Source organism: Salminus brasiliensis, chromosome 1 (assembly GCF_030463535.1).
Source record: "Salminus brasiliensis chromosome 1, fSalBra1.hap2, whole genome shotgun sequence".
NCBI lineage: Eukaryota > Metazoa > Chordata > Actinopteri > Characiformes > Bryconidae > Salminus > Salminus brasiliensis.
Window position 1 is genome coordinate 60,703,472 of NC_132878.1, and position 14,992 is coordinate 60,718,463.

The following is a 14,992-nucleotide window of genomic DNA, read 5'->3' on the forward strand; positions in this document are numbered from 1 at the left end:
TCAGACAATGACCTTGCTCTGTCCAGCATGTCACCTAAACCAGTGCTTCTCATCTCCAGTCCTAGGGCTGCACAGAACTGGATTTATACGCCAGCACATCTGAATCAAGTGTACAGAAATGAATCAGATGTGTTTATGCTGTACCATAAGTAAATGCATCTTATGGTCCCATAGGACCAGGGGTGAGAGACACTATATTAAAGAACATTGTGTACCATTTTGTGAAAGTGAAAATATAACTGCATGTGACTTACGTGTGGACCATTGGTCTTGCCTGAAAAGAGATAGAAAGCACGAGAATGCAAGTAATTTAGAGCTGTTCAAGGTGAGTTGTTTAAGATGAACTGGTCAGAAGAATCTAAGAAGACCTGTGCAGACAGTGATGATTAAAAGCCTGGTAGAGTGTGTGTGTGTGTGTGTGGTTTTTTTTATTTTGTGCAATGCGTGTATACATGAACCTACCTACCTATGTAGTCTGTGAGTGTGTTGAGTGTCTGACTGTGCCAGCCTCAGACAGTGCTGTCTTTAGAAAGCTGAAAAAATATGTGTGATGATTGATGGAGGAAGATCAGGCTGGTGTGACGTCTATGGCTCTCCCTGCAGAAAACCCCCATGGTTGTTGAAAAGGAAGAGGAGGAAGCAGAAGCTGAGGTTCAACCAGATCCTCTCAACCAGCTCATCCTTCATTTCAGTCATAATGCCCTTACTGAGAGAAGGTGACATACCGCCCCCCAAATATACATAAATATACACATATATACACGTGCAAATGAGACCAGTTTTTAATGACCACTACATATTTGAAAGTTTGTGGACACCTGTTCATCCAACAGTTTTCCAAAAGGTTTCTTACAGTAACAGCCTCTATTCTTCTGCAAAGGTTTATTTGTTGGAATTGCTGTGAGAATTTGCTTGCTTTCAGTCTCAGGGGCTGGGGAGTTTGATACTCCTCTTGGCGAGGCTTGACAGTGGGCATAGTGATCGTAGGCTAATGTTTGGGTGCTGGGGTACACTTTAAAGTGGCTAATTAGAAGAGGTGTCTAGAAACTTTTGGAAATGTGGCAATGTCTTTATGAATGATCACAACAAAATCAATGATTTTCTTTGCAAAACTTTAGCTTCCTTGACGAAGATCCTTTGTATATTGCGTATGCAGATATGATGGCAAAGGTATGTTTCCCTGGCTATTGTTACAGTTATGACTGAAGGAGATTGTGGCAGTGTATAAAAATACAACAGAAGACATTGACAAAGTGAAATTCCTTTTCAGAGCTGTGCTGAAGATGAAGAGGAGGAGGAAGAAGAGGGAAAAGAAAAGACATTTGAGGTACGTCCATCAGCTGATTTTCTTTAGTTTATGGAAACTGGCATCATTTATGGGAAGAGCACAAACTAGGTAGCGTGCTGCCAGTTCACTGTTTAAGCAGTGCAGATAATTCCAGCGTTCACAAAACATATGGTTAATGTTTCACATGATTTTCATAGTTGATTTAACCTGAGATGCCCTGGTAGACAACTGAGTGTTCTCTTTTTCATATCAGAGTGTCAGCCGCTTACAGAGCATGAACAATTCTTCACTACACAAGAATACCAGATGCTTTACTACTGTTACCCAGATTAATGAGAACCAGAGCTACTAAAACAGCACTAACAAAATAAACATCTCAGTCAAAAGTGAGAAACCTCAGCTAATCATGATTCATGTACCGTGGAAAGCATTGTTACTGTACTGCAGTCAGGACAAGTAACTGTATGCTTATATGCATTCTAAGTGTATATTTAGTGTCTGTGTGTTTACCTCACTGTCTTGTTAAATGCTTCTGGTGTTAAGCTAAGTTAACTACCAGACAGTGAAAGACTGTAAATTGCAATAACAATAACAGTGCAGTTGTACAGACTGAGATCATACTGTATTAAGCTACAGTTGAAAAGCCAGTGTTTAGCTTGCTGATCTTCAGTTTGATGTGTTGTTGCTGCAGCTTTAGTTATAATAAAGACAGACATTTTCCTTTAAAGTAAAAAAACACACTGATGATAACGACACTTGAGCTATTTAACTGGTAATATGACAAATATAAATCAGATACCCCACAAAGTTTACATTTTGGGACCTCCAGGTGGTCCTAATGAATGTATTCAGCTACTTTAGGTTGCACCCATTGCTGACACAGATTTGTCTATTCCAGAATTGCCACCGCTTGTCTAGTCCTTTTAGAAAAGTATTTCCAATAGAATAGGGCTTTCTGGAGCAGATAAACATGAACCTGTTGGCACTATGTCTAATGCCAGGGTTGGGCTAGAGGGGTATAAAGCCCCCCAGCATTGAGATGTGGAGCAGTGTTCTCTAGAATGATGGACAGTGCTCCATCCAGTACTTTTGGGATGAGTTGTGGATGGTGTGGGGTGGTAATCACCCAACATATTGACCTCACTAATGCTGTTATTGCTCCAGAATCTTTGAGAACGCCTTCCCTGGACAGTAGAGATAGTTACTCCAACAAAAAAAGGATAAACCGTTTTTAACACCCTTGATTTAGGAAGAAACAATAAATGCAGGTGTCCCAATACTATAGTGTGCTTTCCAACACATGCTGAATTTACTGTCATGAACACAAGCATGTGTATTTGCTATGATCTGGTAATACTGTGTGCTTGTACATTGTGCCATCACAGGAGAAGGAGATGGAGAAGCAGAAGATTTTGTATCAGCAGGCCAGGCTGCATGCCCGTGGAGCTGCTGAGATGGTGCTCCAGATGATCAGTGCCAGCAAAGGTAAATAGCTCTGTTTCTTTGCCTTGTCCTCTACTTAATGTCACATTTAAAAACTGCGTGATCTGACTGTGCTTCCTTTTGATTTCAGGGCGACTTGGCCCCATGGTGACTTGCACTCTGAAACTAGGTATATCGATTCTCAATGGGGGCAACGTGGTTGTTCAACAGGTATGATACCACCTTTGTTTTATATTTAAAAAATGTTTTTTGAGAAGTATGTTTTTTTTTTTACATTGTAATTATGTATGATGTGTTTTTAGAAAATGCTGGACTACTTGAAAGAAAAAAGAGATGCTGGTTTTTTCAAAGGTTTATCTGGACTCATGCAGTCTTGCAGGTAGGTTTCATTACCAAGTCACGTAAAGATTAAGCATTAGGATTAAGATTAAGCCTGCTCTACTGCTATTGCACAGCAGTGCAACAGAATTTAACCTCCACATGTAACCCATCCATGGCAGTGAATACACAGACTTGCACTAGTGACTAGAGGCAGTGAGAACAAGCAGCCACCTCAATGCCAGGGGCGCAGTTTGGTGTTAGGTGCCTTGCTCAAGGGTACCTCTGGTCTTTGGGATCAAACCAGCACCCTTCCAGTTTTCTCACCTTTAGGCCAGAACTGTCTGCACATCAATCACTTTATAATTGAAGAGTTATTTATATAGTTTATTGCCTGTTTTTATTGTTCTTATTTAACAGCACATCTATGATGAGAAGGAATGACGAAGTTGACTGACTGTGTTTTTGGGTAGAAACAATTAAATTGTCCCTCTGTCTTTCAGTGTACTGGACTTGAATGCATTTGAGAGACAAAATAAGGCAGAGAGCCTTGGGATGGTGACTGAAGAAGGGTCAAGTAAGTTCAGACCTTTATGGAACCTCTAGCCTAATAATCTTTTCTCTACAATCATTTCTCTACAAAGCAATGTGTCTTCTCCTATATTTCAGTAATGTGTTTTGACCTAATAGTGTTCAGCACTCACCACAGTTGCTGAACACTACTCTGTTACCAGTCTCTCTCCCAGCCGTCCTCAGCACTGCAGTGTCTGGAAATGATTCAATTTCAAACTGGAATTGAATGGAATGGAAACTTTTGGCACTCTCTGTGTTTGAGCAGCTGCCCTTCTTTCTGTCTGTGTCTTTGACTGAAATGTCAGGCTTCAAGCTGAAATCAGATTTCACAGCTACATTGATACTGTTCTGTGTTGGTGTTAAAACATTACACATATGTGTCCTATTGTCATGTTACTGTACTGTCTACAGATACAGCCAGTTTACCATAGTAACTGAATGTGGCAGTTTTACAATTGCATTACTGATGCATAAAGTAATCCTTAATGCATTAGTAATGTAATTTTCACTTGCATACTTATACTGCTTATGCTTATGTAGTCTCGTGGCATCATTAACATGTCCAGTCGCTACATGATGACGTGTTTCTGTTTAGCCCCTTAAATGCCCAAAATCTTTTATCTTAAAGTATCAAACATTTTATTACCCTGGAGCTGCAGGATTGCACTAATGCAAGCCTTCAGAAGAGGTGCTGTTGAGTTCATTCACAAATACTCCAGTGGACTGATGAGGAAACAAAATTAGATAATTAACTTACTGAGGAATCTGTCAATCAAAACAGCGAACTCAACTGGCAAGCTGGGTTAACTTAGCACTTATTGGAAAAATCATTTTGCACCATGCCTGGTGTATAATTGGCTTTAAGATGTAATAAGCTCATGGGATTTTAAGGGGTTAAAGTATCAGATTTACCGTTGAAAGCCATTGAAGTCAGCTTTAGCAAGGGGCATAGGACATAAGTTAATACTCTTCAAAAACTGAAGGTTATTAAAGTTTGAATCAATGTTCAACATTAAATGTTTTACAAGACTCTGGGATTTGCCACCTATGTTAATGAATATTTAAATTATATCATTTAAATACATGATTTTCTATGTCATTAAGATCTAAATTAATTCCTACCTTATACAAATTGTAATAATACAAGTGTTTCATGATGTTGCCTTCTGTGTTAGGATTATGAGCCAGACTTTAAAAAAAATAAGAGAATAAATAATAATGGAGAAGAAGCATGGAAAATGATACAGACTTCCAGAGGAGACTATAAAAGCAGTAATTTAGTGACATACACAATTGCATGACTCCTTTACTCATCACAACTAAACCGATTCTGCAGCAGAACTAACTGTAATGGTGTAACTTTATGTTTCATAAGTTTGCTTTGCAATGAACTGTTGTGTGGTGCTATAACCAACTTAACTGGTCTTCCATTACACATCTCTACCTCAATCAAACCTTACATTTACTTTACCTGCATGTAAATGTTCCTTAATTAGGAATTTTGTCACATTCTCTCATTTTGTCTAAAATCCAGTGTCTTCTCCTTTGCTTATGTCTGCTTTCTTTGTTTGTCTTCTATCATTTTATACTCTTGGATGGCAGTCAACGTGAGTGAGCGGGGTAAATACAGTTTAGCTACTCCTCATTTCGCTATGCTGTCACTTGGCATGTCGCCATTTCTTCCCTCGCTCCCCTATACCTCCAGTGACCTGGATGCACTGTCCCATTAAACTCTCCTGCAGGGATTCTTGCATGCTGACGCTCAGAACTAAGATAAAGGGCCAGACTGTCTCGCCATATCCTGGTACTAAACTAGAGCTTATTCATTGGATGAGTCTAGGTTGGCTCCTACATTAACATTACTAACCACCTATTCTCAGATTAAAACCTGTTCACAGCGGCCTACTCCAGGTAGAGTTTGGGTCAAGGCTACCAAACGAACAGTGAAATTTGTAAGTTGTCAGGGGCTTATTCACAAAGCTGGTTTTGTGTACGACTTTCACAAATATGACGTAGTACAGGTAACAGTGCAGTAACATCGTTTCCTTCCCATTTCCGTCATTAAAAAGAAAGAAATGTGTTGTATAAGGCATTACATATTGTGTTTGCCTTTACTATTTTCAATATAATACTGGATATTTTCCATTATTGTAATCTATATACACACACACACACACACTCACACACACACTATGTGATACTTGTGAAAGAATCCTTGCTAACCCCAGCTTCTTGAAAACTGTCAGTTGTGCGTATTAATCTCCAAGCATTTCTTCCTCCAGTCAGCTCTTTGGATGCAGTTGCAAGTCTGCAATCTAAAGTTCATCTTAAGTGCTGTGAGGTCGTAGTGAAGCAAATTATTGTGCTTGCCTGATATTTAAGATGTTAATTGGTAGCTTCCGACGTGATGAAATAATGATTTCTGTCTTCATCTTTCATTTTTCCAGGTTCCAAAGTTCTACAAAATGATGACTTTACTAAGGATTTATTTAGGTTTTTGCAGCTTCTGTGTGAGGGCCACAACAATGGTAAGACCTTAAACATGCACTTCAAGCACTTTCACACCTACAGTGCCTATAGATGCCTTGGATATTGTTCCCTTTTACTGCTTTTATAAATTCAATTATGCTCAATGTAATGTGGCTTTATTGACAAGAATTTAGGTGTCTTGGTGGCCTTCTTTGTTAGTCTCCTTCTTGCATGGTCACTTTGTGAAAACGGTTTACTCTAGGCAGATTTACACATTTGCCATATTCTATCCTTCATTCCAACTCCTAGGGATGTTCAGTCACATTTTATTCTCTGTCAATCCCCTGACTAAGTTGTGTGGTGTGTTTTTTGTCTTCATGGTTTATTTGTAGCCAGGAATACTTATTAACCAGTGGCTGAACATTCCTGAACAACATGTTTTTTTTGTTCACTGCACACACTGCACATTACTAGCACCAATTGCCTGGACCTCTGTTGAATTAGGTCAGTCACTTTAAAGGGGGTGAAAATAATGTTCAAACAACTCCAGAAAAGAACACTCTTAAAAATAAAGTGGTTCTTCAACTGAAGCCATAAAATGATGTAAAAGTTCTTTACACATCTCTATTGCAAACATGGTTCTTTATGGAACCATTTGAAGCACATTTATGGTACTTGTACTTGGGTGCACACCATGAACTCACAGGTCTTGGTCTGTGTCCAAGCAAACCCAGTTTGTTGCTGTCAAGGAGACCTTTTTATGATGCTCTGGACCAAATGAAGGAATTCACTGGAGTGCTTTGTGTTAACTGATCCTCTTCCGATTTTAACCGGTTCAGCACATTCTGGTCAGGACAAAGGTTTCTACATCTGTGTGTTATGTCTAAGAAACTGTTGTTTCGGATACCCACAACAGATTTCCAAAATTTCCTGCGAACTCAGACAGGAAACACAACCACAGTGAATATCATTATCAGCACAGTGGACTACCTGCTACGACTACAGGTAACACGTTACAGAGTAATATCATACACTCAGAATGTAGGTACACAGGTAGTGATAAAGTAGTACTCTTATGTGACTGTGAATTGTTCTCTGTTTTTTAGGAGTCTATAAGTGATTTCTACTGGTACTATTCAGGAAAAGATGTCATTGATGAGCAAGGACAACATAACTTCTCCAAAGCCTTGGCAGTAGCCAAACAGATCTTCAACTCACTGACAGAGTACATTCAGGTAATGCCAATCAACCTGAGGAATACACTACAGAAATGCATCACACGTTGCCTACTAAACACAAGTAATGCTTTTAATTCAAATCCGTTTCAGTGTACGTTATATCAGTATCATTAAAACCTAACTCACAGCTAGCACAATATTGAATTATTTGATTGGTGTATACCCCTCATACTCTAGATAGCAAACTGAGTATGATAGGACAGCTCAGACCTTTACTGGCAGCTTTGGAAGTGCTCAGATCACTAACACATCTGTACAAACAACAAAATAAGTACTGGATCACAACATGACAGTGCAGAGGGACCCTGTTGGAGAATGGACATATTGCAGGTTTTTCAGAAGGTCATTATCTTTAACATTTTTGGCACTGTAGTTACTCTCTTAATGTCTTGCTCAGGGCCCTTGCATTGGGAATCAGCAGAGTCTTGCTCACAGCAGGTTGTGGGATGCTGTGGTTGGATTCCTGCATGTCTTTGCCAACATGCAAATGAAACTATCACAGGTAATCCTACATGCACACAATGCATGTGCAGTCTTGAACTCATAATGGAGACCTCTCCACCCATATGAACCTGTAATTGTCTAAATTCATCTTTTAAGTATTATTGTCTTATTTTGGCTTTCTGCAGGACTCTAGCCAGATTGAGCTGCTAAAGGAACTGATGGATTTGCAGAAAGATATGGTGGTTATGATGTTATCTCTTCTGGAGGGTAAGTTACATTTTAAAAGCAAACTATTTAAGTAAATCCCTGTAATGTCTATCATGTATAAAAGCATCTTGCCACAAATAACGAACACCGAGGTGAATATTTGCTTTTAGGTAATGTGGTGAATGGCACCATCGGTAAGCAGATGGTCGACACTTTAGTGGAGTCCTCAAGCAATGTGGAAATGATCCTTAAGTTCTTTGACATGTTCCTGAAGTTGAAGGATCTCACGACCTCTGACAACTTTAAAGAGTATGACCCCGAAGGAAAGGGAGTCATTTCCAAGAAGGAGTTCCAGAAGTCAATGGAAAGCCAAAAGCAATACACACAGTCTGAGATCGAGTTTCTTCTCTCTTGCACCGAAGCTGATGAAAATGACATGTTCAACTACGTGGAGTTTGTGGAGCGTTTCCACGAGCCGGCCAAGGACATTGGCTTCAATGTGGCCGTACTGCTCACCAACCTGTCTGAGCACATGCCGCACGATTCACGTCTCGCCACCTTCCTAGACCTGGCTGAGAGCGTACTCAGTTACTTTGAGCCCTATCTGGGCCGTATTGAGATCATGGGTGGCGCCAAGCGGATTGAGCGAGTCTACTTTGAGATCAGTGAGTCCAGCAGGGAGCAGTGGGAGAAGCCCCAAGTAAAAGAGTCCAAGCGGCAGTTTATCTTTGATGTGGTCAATGAGGGAGGCGAGAGCGAGAAGATGGAGATGTTTGTAAACTTCTGCGAGGACACCATCTTTGAGATGCAGCTGGCTTCCCAGATATCTGAACAAGACGCTGCGGAACGACACGAGGAAGAGGAGGAGGAACTGCAGAGTCTGCTGGAGGAACTGGTGGAAGGCGAAGAGAGCACCCAAGAGTCAGCTTCAGCATTCACTCTTGCCTGCACCTCTGCGAAGAAGAAGATGTCCAATTTCCGCCAGATGCTGACCATCAAGAGCATGCGTAAACAGTTCAAGAAGTTTAAGAAACTGACCATTAAAGAAATGATCACTGGCTTCTTCTCCTTCTTCTGGATGCTGTTCACTGGATTCTTCAAAGGCATTTTCGGCTTGATCTTTGGATTCTTCCATATCATATGGTCTTCGATGTTTGGAGGAGGTCTTGTCGAGGGAGCCAAAAACATGAAGGTCACAGACATCTTGGGCAACATGCCTGATCCCACACAGTTTGGAATACATGGTGATGTACTGGAGGCAGATAAAACAGAGAGTAGTGATTTGGTGGTGTCTATAGAAACGGTGCAAATGGCTGGTGCAGGGGACAAAATGGAGCCCGATGCCATCATAGACCTCATAAATCCGGCGCCTAAGAGAGAGGGAAAACATGGACCTGAGCCTGGACTGGGGGATGTCTCTGAGGTCATGACAGAAGTCAGTCCCCCTGTTGAAAAGAGGAAAAGCCAGGTGTGCATTATTTCTGTACCTAACAGAAATGTGAAATTTCAGTTCAGTGATGTCCGTATTCCACTACAACGTTATGCAATTAATGCAAGCCACTGCTTCGTGTTTTACACAGAAAGCTGCCACTGAGGAGTCAGAACCGGAGAAAGCAGAGTAAGTATGACAGCTTTGTAGTCTGCATTGTCTGTTAAAACCTTACCATAGGATCTGATCTTGTCTGGTGTTTTGGTTTGTAGTTTAAACAGCTAAAATAGAAATTCTGAGGTTATTTTTCATCTTCTATAAATAAGGCCAAAAGAAGTGCCCAAATGATTTTTTTATATTCTAAAATGTATATTAAAACTGCTTTATCTGTCAGAATTGTCTCTGTGAGAAAGACTGTAGTCACAAAACAATTCTTAAATACAGTGTAAAACTGTACTAAAGTAGAGGAAAGAGGTTGGAGGTGTTTGAATCCTGGCATGCTCTGACCATCCAAAAGAGCTTGGCTTAGCATCATTTGTGCAAACCTTTTAAACCACCACAGCTTGAAAACTTTAAGCTATTGTCAAAAATAAGGGATATGAAGCTGAATGCTAACATTAATAAAATGCAAAGGGACAGCCTTATTTACCAGTATCTTTTTAAGAAGTGTCTTAAATTTGTTTAACAAAAAGTCGGATTCATTTTTAAACCGCAGAATTGCGGTAAGAAAACATGCTAGGTAATTCTTCTTAAGAATGTTGGTGAATAAGGCCCACTTTTATTTGCCTTACTTATATGTTCAGATAAATACATAGGATAATTATGAATTGATTACTGTTTGCTGACTTCCTGATGGATACAAATGAATAAATAACTTCAGTTTGGATAATAGTAATACAACTGATAGTGTGATTGTGGCCCAACTCTACTCTTGAGCACTGTAGGTATAGACATGTCTTTGAATTGCAGCACTGAGAATCAGGAAAAAGAAGACAAGGCCAAGGAGGAAAAGCCTGAAGAGCCGGTAGTGGAGGAGAAGCCAGCCCCAAGAAAACGGCGTGGAACAGCAAAGGAGGACGCTCCAGCTTTCATGGCCAGCTTCTTCGCTGGCTTAGAGGTCTATAAGACCAAGATGCTGGTATGTTCATGCAGTGAAAGGGATTTTGTTTGTTTTTAAATACTTAAATATCTACAGTATATCTACAAATATCTACAATATCTATGTGTGACAAAAAAACTACAATAAAATGTGATTTATGCTTTTTAGCACTACTTGGCTCGTAATTTCTACAACCTCCGTATGCTGGCACTGTTCGTGGCGTTCGCAATCAACTTCATCCTGCTCTTCTATAAGGTGCCACCTTTGATTCAGCGAATGAATTGGAATAACCTGAAGTCATTAAAACATCTTTTCTGTTTGATTCTGAAAGTTACCAGCCTTTGAAAAGAATAATTTATTACAGTACATTATTAAATATATTACTGATGAGTTGGTTTTACAGGTGTCTGGTGAAACTGAAGATGAAGAGGAAGATGAGAGTCCCTGGGGTGATGATGATGATGATGAGGATGATGGTGGTGGTATGGAGTTTTATGTACTTCAGGAGAGCACTGGCTATATGGCACCTACTCTGACGTTCTTGGCTATACTGCACACAGTCATTTCCTTACTGTGTGTGGTGGGATATTACTGCCTCAAGGTAAATTATTGCTACATTTTTTGTGATAATGAATATCCGTGGTCACCAGTCCTGCTCCCTCCTGCTTGTAGAGCAATACAACAATAAATAATACATCCAGACAAAGCAAATAATGAAAAATGGAGGCAACACATAACTCTTCCCAATATCTCTTGTGTACCACGTAGGTTCCTTTGGTGGTGTTCAAGCGAGAGAAGGAGATTGCAAGGAAGCTTGAGTTTGATGGCTTGTACATCACTGAACAGCCCTCTGATGATGATATCAAAGGACAGTGGGATCGATTGGTTATTGCTACTCCGTAAGGCCCCGTTAAATGCAGGCGTAAAATATATACATTATATTCAGTCTGGTCCAGAGGTATTTGTACAGTGACACAAGTTTTGTTATTTTGCCTCTGTGTCAGGATGTGATTAAAGTTTAGACTTCAATTCAGGAGGTTTTACAATATTGCATTAACTGTTTACGAATTACATATTTAAATGGGAATTCATTCCAAGTGCTGAATTTGCATTTGGTTGCAGTTTGTGGGAACTCTCAATATGTGTTCTGCAAGTGAAGGAGACCATCATTAAAACATCATTAAAACAAACCTATCCACAAGATATCAGAAACTTTAGGAGTGGCCACATATAAAATTTGGTGTATTCCCCAAATAGAGGAATGCACTGGTGAATTCACACACCAAAAAGCCTGGAAGACCAGGAAAGACCAGGAAAGACTATCCTTGCTTAATGTCTTAATGAAATGCCTTAAGGAAAGTAAAGACAGAGTATTTGTCAGTTTGAGTCTGTAAAAACTAGGGACTGTGCAAAAAAATACTATAAATTGAATGTTGTTATTTTTGTTAAACCGCTTGAATCAAAGCTGAAAGTCTACCTGTCAATCACTTCCTGCTTTATTTCAGATCAATTGAGGTACTGCAGAGAGACAAAATAACAAAAATCACCGCACAGATACTTAAGGACCTGACTGTATAATTGATTTCTTTACTCATGTCACTCATGTTATTATTTCAGATCATTCCCTAACAATTACTGGGACAAATTTGTCAAGAGGAAGGTATGTCTCAGACAGATGTGAGGTAAAGTAAATGTGCATTTCCTTGGTTCATTTGTATCTCCATTAAATTGTCTGATCACTCTCCAGGTCATCAACAAATACGGCGATTTGTATGGAGCAGAGCGCATTGCTGAGCTTCTTGGTCTGGATAAGAGCGCACTTGACTTTGATCCCACTGAAGAGGCTGTGGTGAAGGAGGCGTCTTTGGTGTCCTGGTGAGCGAGACCACACAAAAGAAAAAGGCAAGCTGAAAGCTTCTAAGGCTGTCAATTAACAGAAGCCTTTTTTTGTAACAGGTTGAGCTCTATTGACACCAAGTACCACATCTGGAAAATGGGAGTTGTCCTTACTGACAACGTGAGTGAAGTCTTAGTATAGTTTATTAGGTTGTGATCAGCTACAGTTCTATTTGTAATTAACGTCCAGGGTTTCTCTCAATGCAGTCGTTCCTCTACCTGATCTGGTACACCACCATGTCTATTCTGGGACATTACAACAACTTCTTCTTTGCTGCTCACTTGCTGGATATTGCCATGGGCTTCAAGACCTTAAGGACCATCCTGTCGTCCGTCACTCACAATGGCAAGCAGGCAAGTGGTACCACCAGGGGGCAAGTGTGTCTCAACTTTAGCCAAGAAAGCCTTTGATTGTGTGTAAACTAGAGCTCTAAACAGATCCCTTCATTTGAATAGCTGGTGTTGACTGTGGGCCTGCTGGCAGTTGTGGTCTACCTGTACACTGTGGTGGCCTTCAACTTTTTCCGCAAGTTCTACAACAAAAGCGAAGATGAAGATGAGCCCGACATGAAGTGTGACGATATGATGACTGTGAGTAAAGCTAAATCAGTTATTTGCCCATTGTCTAAAGGCAACAATGACTATGGTATACTTTTACTTTAAAAGCACTGAATTTCACAGAATTTCAGTCAGTTGTTTGAAATGTGCAAAGACCCTGCTGCTGAATACATCTCTTTTTTTCAGTGCTACCTATTCCATATGTATGTGGGTGTGAGAGCTGGCGGTGGTATTGGTGACGAGATTGAGGACCCAGCTGGGGACCCTTACGAGCTTTACCGCATCCTCTTTGACATTACATTCTTCTTCTTTGTCATTGTCATCCTGCTGGCCATCATTCAGGGTACATGCTACAGTCAGACCACTGACAGATTATGTAGCTAATTAAAAAAAGCTGCTGTTCATATGTATAATGAGTGCTTTTATATTTCAAACTAGGTTTGATCATTGATGCCTTTGGTGAGTTGAGAGATCAACAGGAGCAAGTAAAGGAGGACATGGAGGTGAGGATGCTTTGCAGGTTTATACTCTTATATGAGCAACAGGTGACCACTATTTGGACAAAAACAGTGTGATATTACCATCATAATTCACTTCAGTGTTATAAGCTCTCACTCGGTTAATGGAAAATGGTTCATTGTAGAGAAACTCACAGACTTAGAGTCTGAATTTGTGGTGGTAGAGGAACCAAGGATCATGATAGGCATTTTCTGTGCTATCCAAACCCACCAGTGAACCAACATATGACGGACATGTTCTGTTCAATATGAAATAATGATAAATCTAAAGGAATTATTTGAAACCATTTAACTTTACAATGTCCTTCACCCTGATTGGATTTAAAACTGGATATAGGCCAAAAGCTTTTCCAATAATGTCTTCAGCATTATGCAGCATATTTGTAACCGTTTAATTTGCTTTCTATAATGTGGCTTCTTAAGAGTTCAGGTTCCCATTAACACCACCCATTTACACCTTCCCAACAAACACTTTTTACATTTTCAAAAAGTGAATGTTTAATTTGTTCTGGGGACGGATCTACACTATATGTTCAAATGTTCACTATATGTTCACCACTTCTAATGAATGCATTCAGCTACTTTAAGTTGCACCCATTGCTGACACAGATGTGCAAAGGCACACTTGCAAATTCACAAATGCCCAGCTTGTCTAGTCCCTGTAAAGAAGTACTACCAAAAGAATAGACTCTTTGGAGCAGATGAACATGAATCTGGGCATGGGGCATGGGATAGAGGGGTATAAAGCCCCCAGCATTGAGCTGTGAAGCCGTGGAACTGGAATGATTGTGCTCCATCCAGTACTTTTGGGAGGAGTTGGGGAGTAGGGATGAGGTGGGGTGGTGATCATCCAACCTCCTTGCCTTAGTAATACTCTTTTTGTTGAATGCAATTTAATCATCACAGCAAGAAATCAAGTAGAAAGTCATCCCTGGACAGTAGAAACAGAAATTCCAACAAAAGCAGGAAAAACACAATTCGTAATCCTCTTGATTTCAGAAGAAACAATGAATGAGCAGGCGTCCCAAAACGTTTCGTTGTTCTAAAGAATGGGCTCATCATGTTAAATGATATGGTAACAATGTGTTAAAATCCAAATAATGAAACAATGCTGCATTACTCCACATTGTGTAAAAGATTTCTAATTACTTTTCTCTGAACACAGACAAAATGCTTCATCTGTGGTATTGGGAATGACTATTTTGACACCACGCCGCATGGCTTTGAGACTCACACCTTACAAGAGCACAACCTGGCCAACTACCTGTGAGCATCGCCTCCTCTACACTTCTAAAAATGCAACATCTGTTCCTCTCCTCTCTATCTGCTTTTTTTCTGTGGACTGCTGTTGTAAAATGTTCACTTCACCACTCTGCTGTATGACACCTGCTTTGTTGTGGCTCCTTTCACAGATTCTTCCTGATGTATCTCATTAACAAAGATGAGACTGAACACACGGGTCAGGTATGTACACATATTAACTCAGCCTAAACAAAACAAGGGTATGGTTGG

The 14,992-nt window shown here is 40.1% G+C and overlaps 1 protein-coding gene across 3 annotated transcripts in view; it reads left to right on the plus strand.

Annotated features, from left to right (window-relative positions):
- Positions 1 to 14,992, plus strand: part of ryr3 (ryanodine receptor 3) — an 86,289-nt gene that overhangs the window by 69,956 nt on the left and 1,341 nt on the right. For 2 of the 3 annotated variants that reach the window (XM_072684717.1, XM_072684727.1), the window contains 28 exons: positions 604 to 716; positions 1,119 to 1,170; positions 1,271 to 1,327; positions 2,674 to 2,773; positions 2,862 to 2,941; positions 3,034 to 3,110; positions 3,553 to 3,626; positions 5,225 to 5,242; positions 6,070 to 6,150; positions 7,008 to 7,096; positions 7,198 to 7,326; positions 7,727 to 7,831; positions 7,959 to 8,040; positions 8,151 to 9,448; positions 9,561 to 9,598; positions 10,379 to 10,547; positions 10,677 to 10,763; positions 10,912 to 11,109; positions 11,277 to 11,407; positions 12,126 to 12,168; positions 12,256 to 12,383; positions 12,465 to 12,525; positions 12,612 to 12,758; positions 12,861 to 12,995; positions 13,149 to 13,305; positions 13,401 to 13,465; positions 14,646 to 14,746; positions 14,893 to 14,944. In XM_072684717.1, the coding sequence (XP_072540818.1) occupies positions 604 to 716; positions 1,119 to 1,170; positions 1,271 to 1,327; positions 2,674 to 2,773; positions 2,862 to 2,941; positions 3,034 to 3,110; positions 3,553 to 3,626; positions 5,225 to 5,242; positions 6,070 to 6,150; positions 7,008 to 7,096; positions 7,198 to 7,326; positions 7,727 to 7,831; positions 7,959 to 8,040; positions 8,151 to 9,448; positions 9,561 to 9,598; positions 10,379 to 10,547; positions 10,677 to 10,763; positions 10,912 to 11,109; positions 11,277 to 11,407; positions 12,126 to 12,168; positions 12,256 to 12,383; positions 12,465 to 12,525; positions 12,612 to 12,758; positions 12,861 to 12,995; positions 13,149 to 13,305; positions 13,401 to 13,465; positions 14,646 to 14,746; positions 14,893 to 14,944 (3,867 nt within the window). The remainder of the gene's footprint in view (positions 1 to 603; positions 717 to 1,118; positions 1,171 to 1,270; positions 1,328 to 2,673; positions 2,774 to 2,861; positions 2,942 to 3,033; positions 3,111 to 3,552; positions 3,627 to 5,224; positions 5,243 to 6,069; positions 6,151 to 7,007; positions 7,097 to 7,197; positions 7,327 to 7,726; positions 7,832 to 7,958; positions 8,041 to 8,150; positions 9,449 to 9,560; positions 9,599 to 10,378; positions 10,548 to 10,676; positions 10,764 to 10,911; positions 11,110 to 11,276; positions 11,408 to 12,125; positions 12,169 to 12,255; positions 12,384 to 12,464; positions 12,526 to 12,611; positions 12,759 to 12,860; positions 12,996 to 13,148; positions 13,306 to 13,400; positions 13,466 to 14,645; positions 14,747 to 14,892; positions 14,945 to 14,992) is intronic. The other variant, XM_072684733.1, reaches the window with a different exon arrangement.